Source organism: Sinohyriopsis cumingii, chromosome 3, assembly GCF_028554795.1.
Source record: "Sinohyriopsis cumingii isolate HCF-2022 chromosome 3, ASM2855479v2, whole genome shotgun sequence".
NCBI classification, from domain to species: domain Eukaryota; kingdom Metazoa; phylum Mollusca; class Bivalvia; order Unionida; family Unionidae; genus Sinohyriopsis; species Sinohyriopsis cumingii.
The window spans coordinates 95,734,994-95,751,742 of NC_142963.1; the positions used below are offsets into that span (position 1 = coordinate 95,734,994).

Here is a 16,749-nt window from a genome sequence, read left to right on the forward strand (position 1 = left end):
TTCCCACCCCACTCTGATATCTTGCGTAATTGTCATCTTTGAAAAGATGACATACAGGTACAACTACATTCTGCGCATGACCATGTGACAGAGTGGTGTGCAAAAGGTCAAAGGGTCATACTGGCTTTTTCAACATTCTGGGAGGATGTATTCACATCATATGGATGGCATATTTCAGCATGAAAATAGATTAGCTAAGCAATAGCAACAGGTAAGTATTGCATAATTAAAATTAGTTTTACCAAAAAAAACTACATTTTAATGTTAATTGCAATTCATTATGATAACTTACACAAAAGGGATTTGAAGTTCATATCTTATGGGGGGGCTTAAATTGGGTCAAGATAGACAGAGGATTGAGCACAAAGATTTAACCTCTTTTGTTTCTGAACAATATCACTGACTTTAATATGATCATTAAAAAAGTAGTCACATGAATGCCAACAGAAATAAGGACATGAATGTATCAGAAGATTCCAAGAAGTTAGCATTGAAAAAAATTTCTTTTACTCATTGAGCAAAATGTAGTATTGTTAAACTTAATGCGGCATTGTCATATTATTAATATTATCTAACATTTGATTTGGCATTATGTATCACACATTATTTTTGTTAAAACTAGAAGATGTTTATAATTAACTGAATTGTCATTTTTTCAGTATCAACAAGTAAGCAAATTGCTGCTGAAAGAGATAACAATGTACCTTAGATAAATCTGTGTCTTGTTTCATAACCTGTATAGAGCATCCTTGCAGTGGTCATAAAAAATAAACCAGACCTATTTTATTGAGACCGCATCCACTCTGCATTGGTCAGCTTTTGGAAGAAATTTATACCTAAAACATCCTGCTGTCCTTGGCCAGCTGTACTTGCTTTTGGCTATTGGGCAGCTGTCAGCCATTGAATGATCTCAAATCCACTTGGGTCTCTTATTAGATAATATATTGGATAATACAGTGAAACCCTGCCATAGCCTGATGATTGGGGCCCACAGAAGGATGTATTGCTATGTACCATATTAAGCTATAGGGAAGCAAGTCAGTTAATTGATTAGGGTCCACAGAATGCTATCATGCTATGTACTGTATCATGCTGTAGGCAGACAGTATCAGTTAATTGATTAGGGTCCACAGAATGCTATCATGCTATATACCATATCATGCTTAGGCAAACAGTATCAGTTAATTGATTAGGGTCAACAGAATGCTATCATGCTATGTACCGTATCATGCTTAGGCAGACAGTATCAGTTAATTGATTAGGGTCCACAGGATGCTATCATGCTATGTACTGTGTCATACTATGGGCAAACAAGTTATTTAACTGATTAGGGTCCAGAATGCTATCATGCTGTGTACTGTAGCATGCTAATCTCAACCAGTATCAGTTAACTGATTGGAGTCCACAGAATGCTATCATGCTATGTACTGTCTACAGCATGATGGCCCAATGCTAGACATCTATAACAACTGCCATGCTGCAGACATTGTAGTGATATGACTGAATTTTTTTAAAAGCTATGTTAAAAATCCAAATCACACACACACACAATGCAAACAAGTCAGTCGGCTGGTTGGGGTCAACAGAATACTTTGGCGAACATGTTGGTTAACTGTAGAAAATGTGTAATGTGGAGGACAAATTGTGAACTTCATTGATGCTGTTATCAACTTATTGCATATAATATTAAACAAAAATAACTTTCAAGTTATAGGGAGAGGTTTCAGAAAAACCAGTCATTGGTACATACAACTGTACACAAAAATTGGCAACATAAGTCTGAATAGAGTTGTTGTTGTTGTTTTAGGTTTTAACACCATTTTTCAGCACAAGATAGGCTATACATGGCAGCCAGTAATAATGGTGGAGGAAGAAGCCGGGAAGACCCCGGAAAGAACCACCGACCCACGAGAAGCTACCATCAAGCTTTCTCACATATCCACATTGGCCGAGCCCGAGACTCGAACCTTGAAGGGTTTGATTTCTGATTGACAATAAAATGTGTCAATCAGATATTAGGAGTTTCTAAAAGCAAATTTATTTTTAGGTTTGAATTTTTTTATAAAAGATAATTCATACAGGGGATCAAACATATTGAACTCCTACTGTGCTTTAAATGAACACTTGAACAGTAGTGTATAATTGATATACCCAGCATAGGAGTAAATAATATGATTTTTTTTGGTAAATATTGATATTCATTAAACAGTTGAGTCAGTCTCTAAAAGACGGAGTAAAAAAATGCAGTATTTTTGAAAATTTTATTTTTAACTAGGACTTTGTAGTACTGAAAATGAAAAGCTGGGGTCCGTAACAGTCAACCGCAGTATGTACTGAAAAGTGGGATGGTGAAGATCATTGAACAGTTCTTTTTGAGTGTTGTTGGGGGAGGGGTAAGCAAAGCACCAGTCAAATGATTAGTAACGCTGACTTAGGTGCTGTTGTTTTTTCTTTACATGGTTTGTATACATTTAATTTTATACAGTAATGTTTCAGAAAGGAAATAAAAATATAATTCAAAGCTTCAGTTATTTTCAAGTCATATTGTTTTGCATGTAATAGATCAGATTATGAGTTACACTGTATATATATATACTCACTTATAAGTTTAAATTTTTTTGTCAGAAAATTAGATTCATGCTGAGTAAAGTCATCTTATAAGTATGACCAAAAAAATGGATTGATCTATGGGTAATGTTGGAAACTCCAGACGTTTGATGTACATAAAAATATACTGTCAGTTCAAATCTATTATGTTTTCATGCTAATATTCCCATTCAGAAATGAGTACAGCTTATCGCATGGTAGTTGGGATCCATAGCTGCCTATATATGAACAGAAATGTAGCAGAAATGATTGAAATGATTAGTGTGCTTGTGTGTTTGGGGAGGGGTGGTAAATAAAATGACATTAAAATGTATAGTAATAATGTTACTTTATGTAAATTGGTTTTTTTCTTAACTGCATGGTATTTATACATTTAATTATGTCCAGTAATAGTGTTTTAAAATGTAAATAAAATATAATACCAATCTTCAGGTTGTTTCTGTCAAGCCATATTGTTATGTATATAATATATCCGATCATGAGTAACAATTAAACAATAATGTAAACACCGCATTTTAATAAGTTATAATTTCTGTTGACAGATGCATCAAGTTTAAAGTAATTTAAAATGAGGAAAAAATATCATCACTTGCAAACAACAAATGATTTTAATTTAGATTGTTATTTTATCCAAAAAAACATGGTAATAAATTCAGAATACAATTACACGTAATGATTACCAAGAGCAATTGAGTGACATCAAGCCGCATGCAGCATTGTGCCATCAATCCTTTATGTGTTCTATACCATCCAGCTGCCAATAAACAATGATGGATCATGTGCTGGTATTTTGTTTAATGGATCAGCTGTGTTTACAGACATTAAGTTACTGATCTGCTATGGTGCCTTTAGTGCTAAAGGAAAATTTGACACTCCTGTGTTATTTAGCCAAATATAATAATTGACATGGATCAAGGACAATTATGGCTTATTAGATACTTGGGTAAATTGGGGTGGGCAGTAGCCTGTTAGGAATGCAACATCTAATGTTGCATAAACACAATAGTGACTTGAATAAGATGTTCTTGTAATGTCCACATCAAGTACTAGTAGTTTTGATGTCAAGTTTACAGCTGATGTTGAAATCATTTAAGTATTTTTTTAAATTATAACTTTCATAATTTTGGTTATGTTGCTTGTAGCATTACTTCATTATATCTGGAAGTGTGTAATAATGGGGGAGAGCTGAATATGCATGTAACTTGGCCATACAGTGGGTTGTTTCTACAGGTATCTCAGACTGACAATTCAGGTGATAAACTTGTTTCAGTAGGTATTATGACAATTGATTGAGCTGGCTTTGGTTGTTTATTGTTTCCCTTAACTCATTAACCTCTGGAGATTTATGTCATTTTCGTCTGAGATGTGAGTAGGAAACACATTTGGGGGGTTACTTCTAAATACATACATATCAATCTGCTTCCTAGATATTTTCAGTTAGCCTGATGCCTAGTTGTGCTAAAACATGGTTTCTCATTTGCTGTTTCACTTGCACATGTGCAGAAGTGTCAACATTCTCTTTTTTGTCTTTATTTTTTGGATTTTTGGCAAATTGGACCCAACATTTTCATGTCCTGGCTACTTTTTACTCCAGATCCCCAACTTATCATATTTTTGGCAAAGGCTCACATGTTTTTGTGCTGTTCAGACTGGTCTGCCTTAGATTGGATGCCAAAAAGTTGAAAATCTAGACACAAAATCTGATGCCAACAATGGGCAAAATTTTTGTGTGAAAAAATAGTGTCTCAAAAGTATGCTTTTCCCTCACTATTTTGTAACACGGGTAGAAAGTCCAGATTATTTGGTATCATTGTAGAACTACATCAGTCTACTTTTCTGTAATATCACCCATTTTGGTATATCTTAAATGACCTTGACACTACAGAGCTCAGAAGTAGGGTACTACCTTCTGATGCACTAACATGGCACCAGGGGTTAATGAGTTAAATAGATGGGTAAATGAATTGATTTTAATAATTCAGGTGAGAAATGCCAGGTTGAGTAAACATTTGTTGGCTATTGTTTACCCAGGTGTGAGCAACAGTTGTTCACAGTATGCATTAAAGACAAACATAAAGGAGACAGTTTTATTTTTGATTTCTCAGTAATAATTGGAGTAGCAATTAACCTCTTGTTAAGGAGCTAACATCTTTTATTAAAAGGCAAGAATTTATTTTTTTCTTCAAGAACACAAATCTTGTCAAATTATTCAATTGAACTTTTTTGGGACTAAATTTTTTAGTACTTGAAGAAATAGGTGAAATTATTGAAACATTTCAGGAGACACTGTGATTATATATGACTTCAATCTATAACAGAGTGTTATCATGGAGTTTCTCTTTATTAACTGTCCACCTTAACCTTCCTATCCCATCCATCATATTATTTCCTGTTTCTTTGTTCCCATATGATGCCACCCTCCCTTGTGATGACAGGGTGGAAATCATTGTAGAGCTGACTTATCTCAAGGGGTACAAAGTGAGAAAAAATAACGACTTTGGTGTAGGCAAGGTTACCACTTTGTAGACTTGGTGGGGACGTGTTTCAGTTGATGTCAAAAATAGTGGTGCTTCAGTTAGCGGACATGTCATCAAAAGCAGCTCCTATAATTGGAAGCCACAGATCACCAATGTATTTACCCAGCTTTAAGTAGAAAATGTTGTTGAGGACAAAAGCAATAATGACACATGTTTTACAATATCTTGTTTTTAAATGTTTAGCATTAAAGTGATCAGTATTTGTATTATAATGGAGCATCAGTACAATAGATTGCCTCTCTCTAAAGGAGACTTGTGTAGAGAACCACTGTTGTCTTTATGGTCAGACTTCATCAGATGTTGATAAATGCATTCACATTGATATAATTGATTATTTGTCACTTTTTAAATAGTATGGCATGTTTTAAAGCACTTGTGGAAATTTGATACTTTTATTATGGATAAAAGTAGGACCTTGGGCCTTTTTTCTGAGTCGTTTTATAAGTGACTTTTTTAATTTACAGGGCCAGTGGAGAACATGGTGATCCATTCCTGCAGCAACTGCAACAATTGACTTATCATCCTCAACCAGTATCCCAACCCCAACCCCAACAGACCAAATCACAGTCTACAGTAACTCGTTCACACAGGGTATACTTTTTCAGTGTAAAGAATTCTCTTGATGTGTGTGTGTGTGTGTGTGTGTGTTTTGACACTTACTTCAGAGTGTATGGCTTTGTAGGCAGTTGATATACATATACCAGTTATACAGTGCAGTGCACTATAAATAGAACACCTGTTACCTATTTGACTCCATACACATAGGCCTGCCTGTTAACAGTTACAGCAGTGTAGTACATGCTATGTTCAACATCAATTTTAAACATTTTAAACATTTTACATTTTTGGTACAGATCTATTATTATAGAATGATGTAAGAGTTATCTAATCATTATAGTTGTATAATTATTTTTCACAGAAGAATATTTTATGTGCTTTAAAATCTTGAGAGAACTCATTCACCGTGAAGCCATGTGACCAACCGTAGCTGCCATTTCTCATAATTAAAATATACCATTTCTTTGTCAATGTCTACATCACTAAATCACCTTAATTTGATAAATTATAAAAACTAAGTCATGCCTACATCAACATTAGAGCCTGTCCTATGTTTTTTTGAAGCTCTAATAGTTGTGATTCTAATCATGCAAACTCCAGTGAATACTGAATGAAATCTGCAGCATCCATTTTGGAAAGCAGAAAATCCAACCCAGTTACTTTAAATAGCAGATTATGACGAGAGCTTAAACAGCGACCATGTGATCTGATGTAATGGTCATTCACATCAGTGAATGTAGTATCTAATAGGGAGTATTCCCCGAAAGTGGCACTTTGAAAACCAGCCCAAAATGGCTGATGTTTACAGCAGGGATCCAAACGTGCTTCCATGAGAATGGTGTAGAGGCATCAATACTCACTTGCATGTGAATCAGGTAGAGGTGTCCAAAGTCCAAAGGTGCTTCCATGGGAATGGGGTAGAGGCATCCAAAAGTGCTTGCATAGGTAAAGGGTAAATACATGTATTAAAAGGGTGGAATTGAGGGTGGTGGAAAAGATCTAGGTTCATATTTATATTCTGTATATGCATATTAGAGTTAGAAGTTGTATTTTTTCATAAGTTTAGAAGGGCTTGTGGCAGCAATGTAGCACGGTTTTACCCAGTCTGCAAAGGCATAGTGGTGTCATCATGTCTTGTATGGCAGACATGTTTTTCAGAAATCGTATCTTTTATTCAATCCAAGTCTATAACAGACATTGAACAGGTAAGTGAATTATGTAAAAAGCATATGGATACTTGTAAATTTCTGCTTGTTATCAAGTCTAGATGTGTTTACTACACATAGATGATACTTTGAATTGCATTCAGGGTTGTTCTTCATCAGATGAAGCTGCAGGGGATTTGCAAGAATCGGGTGGTTGTGTTGATATGGGCGTTGCTTTAGGTTGTGTGTTAATGTGTAATTTAAGGCTGAAGTTGTCCATCAATGTCAGCATTGCTGTCCAAATTATGACTTGAGTGACCAATTCTTTCTTCTTTCTCATAAAGATCACCCCATCCCATACCCAGGTATGTTTGATTTACCCATCATTTTTTGGAATCCTTGTTAGCATGGTGATCTTAGCTCTTGTTTATGTCTTTATATGTTATTTTAATGGCAGTTTGAAAGTCTTTAGATTGTGCTTTCATCATTTCTGGATACTAGTCAGAAATGAAACCATGATTGGTTTACTTCTTTGACTGGATGGCCTTACTTTGTGAATCCTGTTAAAGTCATTTAATGTCTGTTTTACACAATATCCTTTGCAAGTCTAAGCACAAATAAGTCTCTATTTTCTCCTTCATTTGCTGTTTTCATTTTGATCTTCAGTGCTTTACTTTCTTCCGAATCATCACTGTCCACATTTACCTGAGTTTATGAGTCATGGTGTGGTTTGGCTTGGGGAAACACATGTCAGCTATTGTTTGAGCAATGATTGTGTACAGAATTAATTGAAGACAATCACAAAGACGACTTACTGGCTTTACTCATGGATCAATAATAAGTAACATTTCTGATAATGTTTATTTTGGCATAACACTTCAGAAACCTGGTGAAATTGTTAAATTTCAGAAGCGACGCCACAATTATATTGTATTAAAATTCATACGTGAACTCAAAATGATAATAAACATTTTACACACTATTTTTCATTCTTTAAAAAAACTATTTTTCCGGGTATGAGAACAATACACGTAACATGTATTTAAAATTTCAGGAACCACGCCATGATCATATTATATATCGTATTATATTCAAATTCATACACGATCTCTTCTCCAAAATGATAATAAATTTTTTTAGCACAAAGTGCAGAGAACGAATTGCATTTGTGAACATGCTTTTCCTTAACGGTAAAATATTTTTATAAAAAATAGGAAATTAATAATGAGTTCATAAGCAAACCACATACACATGTAAGACCCAAGAACTAAGTGCGTATTATATTAAAATTCATATGTGAACTCTTCCCCAAAATGAAATAAACATTTTACATACTATTTTTCGTACTTAAAAAAATATTCTTTACCAGTATGAGAAAAATACACATACATGTATTTAAAATTTCAGGAACCATGCCACGATCATATTAAATTCGAATTCATACATGATCTCTTTCCCATAATCATAATAAATTTTGTATAGACTATTTCATGTACATTGAACAAAAAATATTTTTTCATGTGCGAATGAATATATGATATTTTGGGAGCCACGCCATGACCGTGTTATATCCGAATTCGCATTATAGCGGGGTTGCACTGGATATACACAATTTGTTATACTATAATTACAGAGCTGTCTTTTTATATGAGTGCAGGCAACTAAAAATGACCCTTGGGCATGTTGTTGGACCACTGTGGACTAATCATTCTAGATAGAATGGCCTCCAAGACAAATTTATTATCCATGACAAACTTACCATTGAAAAATGTTTTAGGTTGCTGGGATGACTTCCAAGACAAATGTATCATGAACACTGTTTTAAGTTGCTGGGATGACCTTCAAGACAAATTTATCATGAAAACTGTTTTAGGTTGCTGGGATGACATCCAAGACAATTTTATCATGAAAACTGTTGTAGGTTGCTGGGATGACATCCAAGACAAATGTATCATGAAAACTGTTGTAGGTTGCTAGGATGACATCCAAGACAAATTTATCATGAAAGCTGTTTTAAGTTGCTGGGATGACATCCAAGACAAATTTGTCATGAAAATTGTGTTAGGTTGGGGAAAAATGTCTTTGAAGAGTGGTATTTATGACAGAGACTCTCTTGACCCAAAGTCATCTAGATAGCTCTTCCTATATTGCACTTTGCCTTAGATTTCCTTTTCATGGAAAGCCCAGTGCACTGCTAGGTTTTCAGACAGTGGTAGCCTTTGATTGCACTTGTCAGTATCTTGGTGCAATAAATGTCACCAATAAAGTGCTTTGGGGCAATATGTGATGTAGGTTCCCCTAGATAACTTGTATTTCCTGTTCCTGTATACATGTTTGTGTGATGGATGGTAGACAGTGAGGATGGTTGACTGCCAAAGAACTAAAGAATTGGGAGAGAGGATTTCATGGATGGTAAGCAAGGCATGCTGAAAATCAAGGGTCAGGAAATCAAAGGAGTGGAGAAATCATCATCAACATGTGAACATTGATCTGTTCTTAATATTTTCCTGTAAAGAAGTAAAAAATAACTGAAGAGTAATCAACCAGAGGTTTTTCAGTTTGTCATGTCAGTCAGTGTGTTGCAGCTTTTATTTTCATGATCCAGTTGTACCAAGGATTGTCTACCTTGTCACCTGCTTTATAACTTTCAAAAGCAATCCATTATACTTAAATAAATTGTGTTTTTCATAATCAACTCTGCATTACCATTCAAAGCAATCCATTATAACTGGACACATTGTATTTTTCATCATCAGTTTAGTATGTATTACCTTTGGAAGCAATCCATTATTACTGGATAAATTATGTTTTTCATCATCAGTTCAGTCTGTATTATCTTTAAAAACAATCCATTGTAACTAAATAAATTGTTTTTTCTTTCTTCCATCATTAGCTCACTTTACATAGCTTCAGTCAAAAACTTGTTTTCAATAGAGCAAACTTGAATGATATAATTTTTAATTGACAGGAGTTTTATGGACCAGAATTTGTTCACCGTTCATCAAAGCCGATCATCAGAATCCCAGTACCTCTTCAAGGAGAGGTAGGTGTTCTAATACTGATTGATTATTTAATTGATCTTTTTTACCACAGTACCTGAAACACTATTAGTACTGAGAAATTCAAAAAATGTGCCATGCTCAGAGACACAACATGGTAGCTGACCTGGATTGGATTGACAGGATTTAAACCCAGAATCCTCTGTGAGTTAAGTGCGGCAACCACTTTGCTACCACAGATTCATGATTTAAAAAAAGTTTGAGACCAGGATGATTCCAGTGGCTCATAATGTCGGAGCTAATTCACATCTGCTTGGCTTGATGTGACTAGGACTGGATGACTTTCATCACAGGTTAATCAGAGTTAGTGCCCTTTGTAACCATTTACAACTGGGTTGAGACTGGTGAAAATGGAACAAGTTTGGATAATCAGTCTTCTACTTTTTTAAGTACACCTGGCTTATATAAATCACATCTAGTCTGCATTTCATTTAGAGGTAATTTTAAAACAGTTAAGATTAGCGCATGAAAAAGATGAGCATAATTGGCATGTTTATGTGTATATGTTGCAATAAATTTGCCCAACATTCTTTATTATTATTTATATTCTTAAAATAGACATGTGCTAACATTCACAGGCAGGCCCCGAGTGGCCGAGTGGTCTAAAGCGCTCTCTGTTACGGATCACTGCCATCTCACCTCTGTCTGCGTGGGTTCAAGTCTAGGATTTGGCTAATGTGGGTATGTGAGAAAGTTTGCAAGTAGCTTCTCATGGGTCATTGGTTCTTCCCGGGGTTTTCTTGGGTTCTTCCTCCACCATTAATACTGGCTGCCATGCATAGCCTATCGTGTGCTGAAAAATGGTGTAAAACCCCACAACAACAATAACAACATTCACAGGCTGTAAAAGGTCTATAGATGTGATTGCACTAAAGTTTTGATGCCATAACATTGGATATTTTACACTACACTTAGGATTCTTTTTTTGGCAGTTCTCTTAAATATGACATCCAATCTAATTCTGTATATAGATGGTTCCCAAGTTTTTCTTTGCTAACTTCAAAGAGAATTTGTGAGAAAAGTAGCAGCTATTTTTAAGTCAGGTGTAAGTTTCTCATGTGTCTTCAATTAAGCAAGATGTTTCTTTTTCTTGTAAACCAGTGAGCATTAATATGTGTACTACCTGTTTACTATGCATGTGGAGAAGGCCACAAAACCAACAAACATTATATCTTTTTATGTTCCAGGTATGTTAATAAAGAATATGTATTGTTGCTTGAGCCGAATGAATTTAAATTTGAATTGGATTTATTACTACGAGGATATTGTAGGTTTGAAGTAGATAAATATAGTAAAACCAAAACTGGGCTCACGCCTTTTTTTTATTGTGACCTATCCATTATGTATATTGTAGAGAAGGATTGAACTTGAGTATGAATATTTGGTAACATTTGTTTTCTTTCTTTATATATACACTTGGGAAATATGGGGAATTAAAATTCCACAGTTAAGCTTTGGAATATTAACCCATAATATAGTGGGGGCGGGTCAATTTTTAAAATGACACTGATCAGCTCTGTATTATCCGATATTAACCCATAATAGAGTGGGGGGGGTCAATTTATACAACTTGACTGATAAGCTCTGTATCAATTTGACTGTATTGTTCTGATGTGCCGTTAACTTCTTTACATCCATTCTCTTCAGAGTCGGAAAAACCCAGGCAAAGTTTGCCGGGTTGTTGTGGTGCTGCTTACGGGACAGAAACTGGAGGCATTCTGTGATCCTACTACAACAGGCCAGCAGTTGTTTGAAGCTATTGTAACTCATATAGAACTGCCAGAATTCTTTTTCTTTGGCTTAACTTACATTAATGGTAAGTACCCAGCATACACTGTCAGTTACCATGGCCTATAGCTCCATGCAAGTTAATTAGCATATAACAATAATAATAATAATAATAATAATAATAATGAGGACTTTATATAGCGCCTAATCTTTAGAAGCTGTAAGTGCTTTACAACATTAGATTACACCTATAATATCAAAAACATATATAATGATATTATTACAGAAAACAAACACCATGAAATTCAAAAACAAAAACATGCTGTAAATATTTAAGGTAGGGAACATTATTAGGTCTTTAAGTTTGTTCTTGCAGTCGAAATAAGTGAGTTTTAAGAGCATTTTTGAATGGGATTACTGTGTCTTTGTGTCAAAGTTCAGTGGGCAATTCATTCCACGTTGCTGGGCCCTGGTATGCAATAGAACATCATACGACTTCGTTTTCGTAGTGGGAATAATGAGTATACGATTGTCAGAAGAGGAGCGTAAGTATCTTCCTAGTGTGTGCACATGGATGAGGTCAAATAGATATATTGGACTGGAATCCGTCAGTGAAACGTAGCACACAGAACAAATTTTGTGTTTGATTCTGGATCGAATGGATAGCCAGTGTAGGGTACAGAACAGCTGGGAGGTGTGTATTGATCGTAGTACTCTAAGTATGATCTGAGCAGCTGTGTTTTGAACTTTTTGAAGTTTCTGAAGTAGATATTAAGATGAACCAGACAGAATTGAGTTACAATAGTCCAGTCTTGAAAGTACTAATGAACACACAAGTGTTTTAGTGGCATCACCTGAAAGATATTTGCAAATGAAGCTGATGTGTGTCTCAGCTCAAGATATGCAGCCTTGCATATGTTCATGAGATGTTGGTGCAATGTGAGAGTACTGTTCAGAGTAACACCTTGGTTTCATACTGTGTGAATTTAATATTGGTGTTGTTGATATTGATTGTTTGAGGCAAAGGATGTGACTGAGAAAGTCTTTGTGTTGTGATCAGTATGGCCTCAGTTTTATCATCGTTCATCTGCAGCTTGTTACATGTCATCCATGATTTCACATCAGAAATGCACCTCTACACCTTGGATGGTAGCATCAACTTAAGTTGGGTGGCTAGGTTTGTATATTTGCGTGTTGTCAGCATACAGTTGGTGAGACACTGGATGATGATCTATGACACTTGAGAATGGCTGAGTGTATAGAATGAAGAGAACATGTCCAAGAACAGACCCCTGTGGAATAGCACAACATAGATCAACTGGGCTGGAGCGTATTCCATTTGCAGACACAATTTGTGTCCTGTTGACCAAGTAGGGCTTGAACCACAGTAAGGCTGTATCATGAATGCCAAATACATGCTGGAGACGGTGAAGTAATATATCATGGTCTATTGTGTCAAATGCTGCAGACAAATGAAGGAGGGTGAGGACTGTAATCTTTCCACTATCCAAAGCAGAGAGAATGTCATTAACTACTTTTAGAAGAGTAGTTTCAGTACTGTGGCAAGAGCGATATGCAGATTGTACATTGCTGAAAAGACTGTTTGAATTTAGATGAGATACAAGCTGGGATAGAACAACCTTTTCTAAGATTTTTGATATGTATGGGAGATTAGAAACTGGGTGGTAGTTTTTTTAAATCGTTATGGTCTTGTGTTGGTTTCTTCAGCAGAGGCTTTACAGTGGCAGTTTTGAAAAATGATGAGAATTCCCCAGATGAGAGAGAGGTATTAATAACATCAGTTAGTGAAGGCAATACTGGATCTAAGCACTCAAGCGGCAGTGATGTTGGAATTGGATCAAGTTCACATGACTTTGGTGCACTCTTCATCACGATTGTACATTCTAAATTCATATAGACAGGTTCAAATGCTCCTAGTGGTTGCCACTGAAATTTTGTATCCAGACTGTATGGTGACGACGAGTCAATTGAAATTGTGTTGTCAAGCTTATCTCTAATGGTTTGTACTTTGTCACGGAAGAAATTTGCAACAGGTCCAGAAGGTTGACTAGAGAGAAGGTAGTTGGAAGTGGCAAAACAGACCCAAAGAGTTGCTTTGAAATGCAAACAAATATAATGTGTCCATTTTATTGTACACATAAACAGACTTTGTAATGATACGGTTAACTCACGAAAAATCCAGAGTTCCCGAGTAAGTTAGTGGTCTGGGCATTTACTAGGGGTTTTAAACGATTGACCAACACAGACTAGCAGTACAATTTGGTTTGAATTACCCAAACCAGACTTGCAGTACAGTTTGGTTTGAATTATCCAAACCAGACTTGCAGTACAGTTTTGGTTTGAATTACCTAACTCAGACTTGCAGTGTAGTTTGGTTTGAATTGCCAACCCCAAACTTGCTGTACAGTTTGGTTTGAATTGCTCAACCCAGACTTCCAGTACAGTTGGTTTCAAATCCCAACCTAGACTTGAAGTACAGTTTGGTTTAAATTGCATCAGGTGCCCTGCACTGCTAGTGAATGCTACTTTGTCATTGGATTGCTCAATCTTTAGTTAAAAGCTATCTCTGAAATTGACTGTGCCTTTGATCCAGTTCAAGTCACAGGTGTTTCATCTGGTGTGTTGCCAGACTAAGTACTGAACTGACAGTTAGGCATGAAACAGTTCACTGATGCATAGGTAATTTTTCGATATAGAGACTGTTACTTTATAGAAGTTACTTTCATCTTCATTGGTCATGAATAATTATTAGTAGTTTGTCTTTTTATTCTTTAAATTGACAATTAATCATAGTGAGCAAATGTGGTGGTTGTTTTGCATCTGCAGAAGTACAGTGTGAGGAATTCATTTGTTATTCATCTTCTCTCCTGCACTCTGAAACATTCCACAAAAATTTCCATGCATGATTAAATTGCACTATTTCTTAAGTTTTTTAAGATAGAACCTTAATGCCTTCCAAATTTAAAAGAAGACTTGAAAGTGGTAATAGTTTTTTGACAATTTTTTTTTCCAACTCAAAATTATTACACAAATGTAGGAGATAATTTTTTTGTCTGTGATTGGGCTGTTATAACATTAAGGGTGTGGAACTGTGTATGGAAGGTTTTGTATAACATTAAGGGTGTGGAACTGTGATAGAACTAATGGCCACAGATTAGACCTAGTCACCAAGATATTAGAGATATTAGTGATGCATTCATGCAGTGCAAACAATTGGTATGGTGACCAGATGAGACCTGCATCCAGTCAAATGGAGCAGCCTAAGTTGGTCAAAGAAGTTGAGTTAGAATCATCTGTGACTAGCATGACATAATTTTGGAAATATTCTAGTTTTCCTGTCAAGGATCAAAATGTCATCAGAACAGACTGTCTGCAGTCTCTTTTACACATCTTGACATACTGGAAATGGAACCAGTATGTCAAATCATCTCAAATAACACCATCCTATGATTGACAGTCCTTGTAAAGATAACAAAACCTTCCGTGTTCTCATATCAGACGTTGTGGCATATTGTGGTACGTGTATCATTTCACCCATACTGATAGTCCCAATTTTTAAAAATATTTCTTAGAATGTGACTGAATAGGAAATGATAATGCATTTACATGACTTTGTATGCATGTATATATATGTGTGTGTGTGTGTGTGTCTATATATGTATGTATGTATGTATCTATTCATGTATGTTTGTGTGTGTGCATGTGAGAGTGTCTGTGACAAGGTGAGAGCAATCACATGTAAGAGCACTTCGTTATGTTCATTTAAAGCAATGTAGGAAAACATCTTATAACTAAAAAAACAGTAAATACTGCAATTTAAAGTTATTATTTACTGACAAATCTTGTGGGGGAAAATACCCCAATACAGTAACAAATATTTGGTCAGCTAACTTGATCGATATAGAATTGTTTAGAGGACAGAGAAGGGAGATAATAATGACTTGAATGTGAATGTTGTATAAATCGGGTCATTGTATAGTTGAGGAATAACTGGACGGATATGGATGTGGAAATTAAAAAAGTACTTTTTAGTGGCAATGAAGGCAGGATGTTTAATAGACTTAAATTGCCATTTCAATTTTTATATTCATTCATGGCCATTATTACAATATATTTCTTTGGTGACTACTATCTTCATCACAAAAATATGTCACTTTAATGTTAGGATAAAAAAAGCAACACAATTTACAGAAGCTTTAACCTTGGTATTAGCTAACAGCACAGTCCACAGAGGTCCTATGATGTGAGCAGTTCTGTCCCATAGCTGCTGAAAATGATGCTTTACCACTCACTGTATATAAACAAGTATGAGCCCACAATAGTACCCACAGCTTGTTTTTGGATGTCTCCAGTGCAGTTTATTTAATGTTCATTTAAGGTTTTGCAAACGTTTCTTTTTCAGACTCTTTAAAACATTAGTTATTTCAAAAATTAAATTTCCTGGAAATAATGACCTTTGGCTTTTACATATGTATTTCATGTAGAGTGCATTTCTATATTGGTGCTGCTAAAAAAAAACTACACAGAGTGGCTCGTAGGACAATTTTCCATTATATTCTTCTACTTTCAGATGGAGAGCATTTCTATATTGGTACTGGTAAAAAAACTACAGAGTGGCTCGTTGGACAATTTTCCATTATATTCTTCTACTTTCAGATGGAGAGCATTTCTGTATTGGTGCTGATAAAAAAACTACACAGAGTGGCTCGTAGGACAATTTTCCATTATATTCTTCTTCTTTCAGATGGAGAGCATTTCTTTATTGGTGCTGATAAAAAACTACACAAAGTGGCCCCTGATGGTTGGAAAGATGGCTGGAAGGGGCCAGTTTCCAATGTCACATTTACTGTCCATCTAAGAGTCAAGTTCTATGTGGACAACATATCTGCACTTAGGTAAACTCTTTGTCATATTATCACATAAAAGTGGGGACATTTAATTGTGCTTGTCAACCATCCATCAATCCATTGTCGTTCTTTCTTTCCTTCCATTAGACCATATGACTTTTCTCTGTATACAATAACTCTATTACTATTCAATTTCAACCAGATTGGTTGTGGGCAGCTATTGATGAGATCTTGGGCAATTTTAATT

The 16,749-nt window shown here is 35.4% G+C and overlaps 1 protein-coding gene across 1 annotated transcript in view; it reads left to right on the forward strand.

Moving 5' to 3' along the window:
- Positions 1 to 16,749, forward strand: part of LOC149803330 (tyrosine-protein phosphatase non-receptor type 13-like) — a 204,536-nt gene that overhangs the window by 77,127 nt on the left and 110,660 nt on the right. The window contains exons 10-13 of the mRNA XM_089953916.1: positions 5,609 to 5,735; positions 9,816 to 9,890; positions 11,554 to 11,722; positions 16,400 to 16,550. Of these exons, the coding sequence (XP_089810042.1) occupies positions 5,609 to 5,735; positions 9,816 to 9,890; positions 11,554 to 11,722; positions 16,400 to 16,550 (522 nt within the window). The remainder of the gene's footprint in view (positions 1 to 5,608; positions 5,736 to 9,815; positions 9,891 to 11,553; positions 11,723 to 16,399; positions 16,551 to 16,749) is intronic.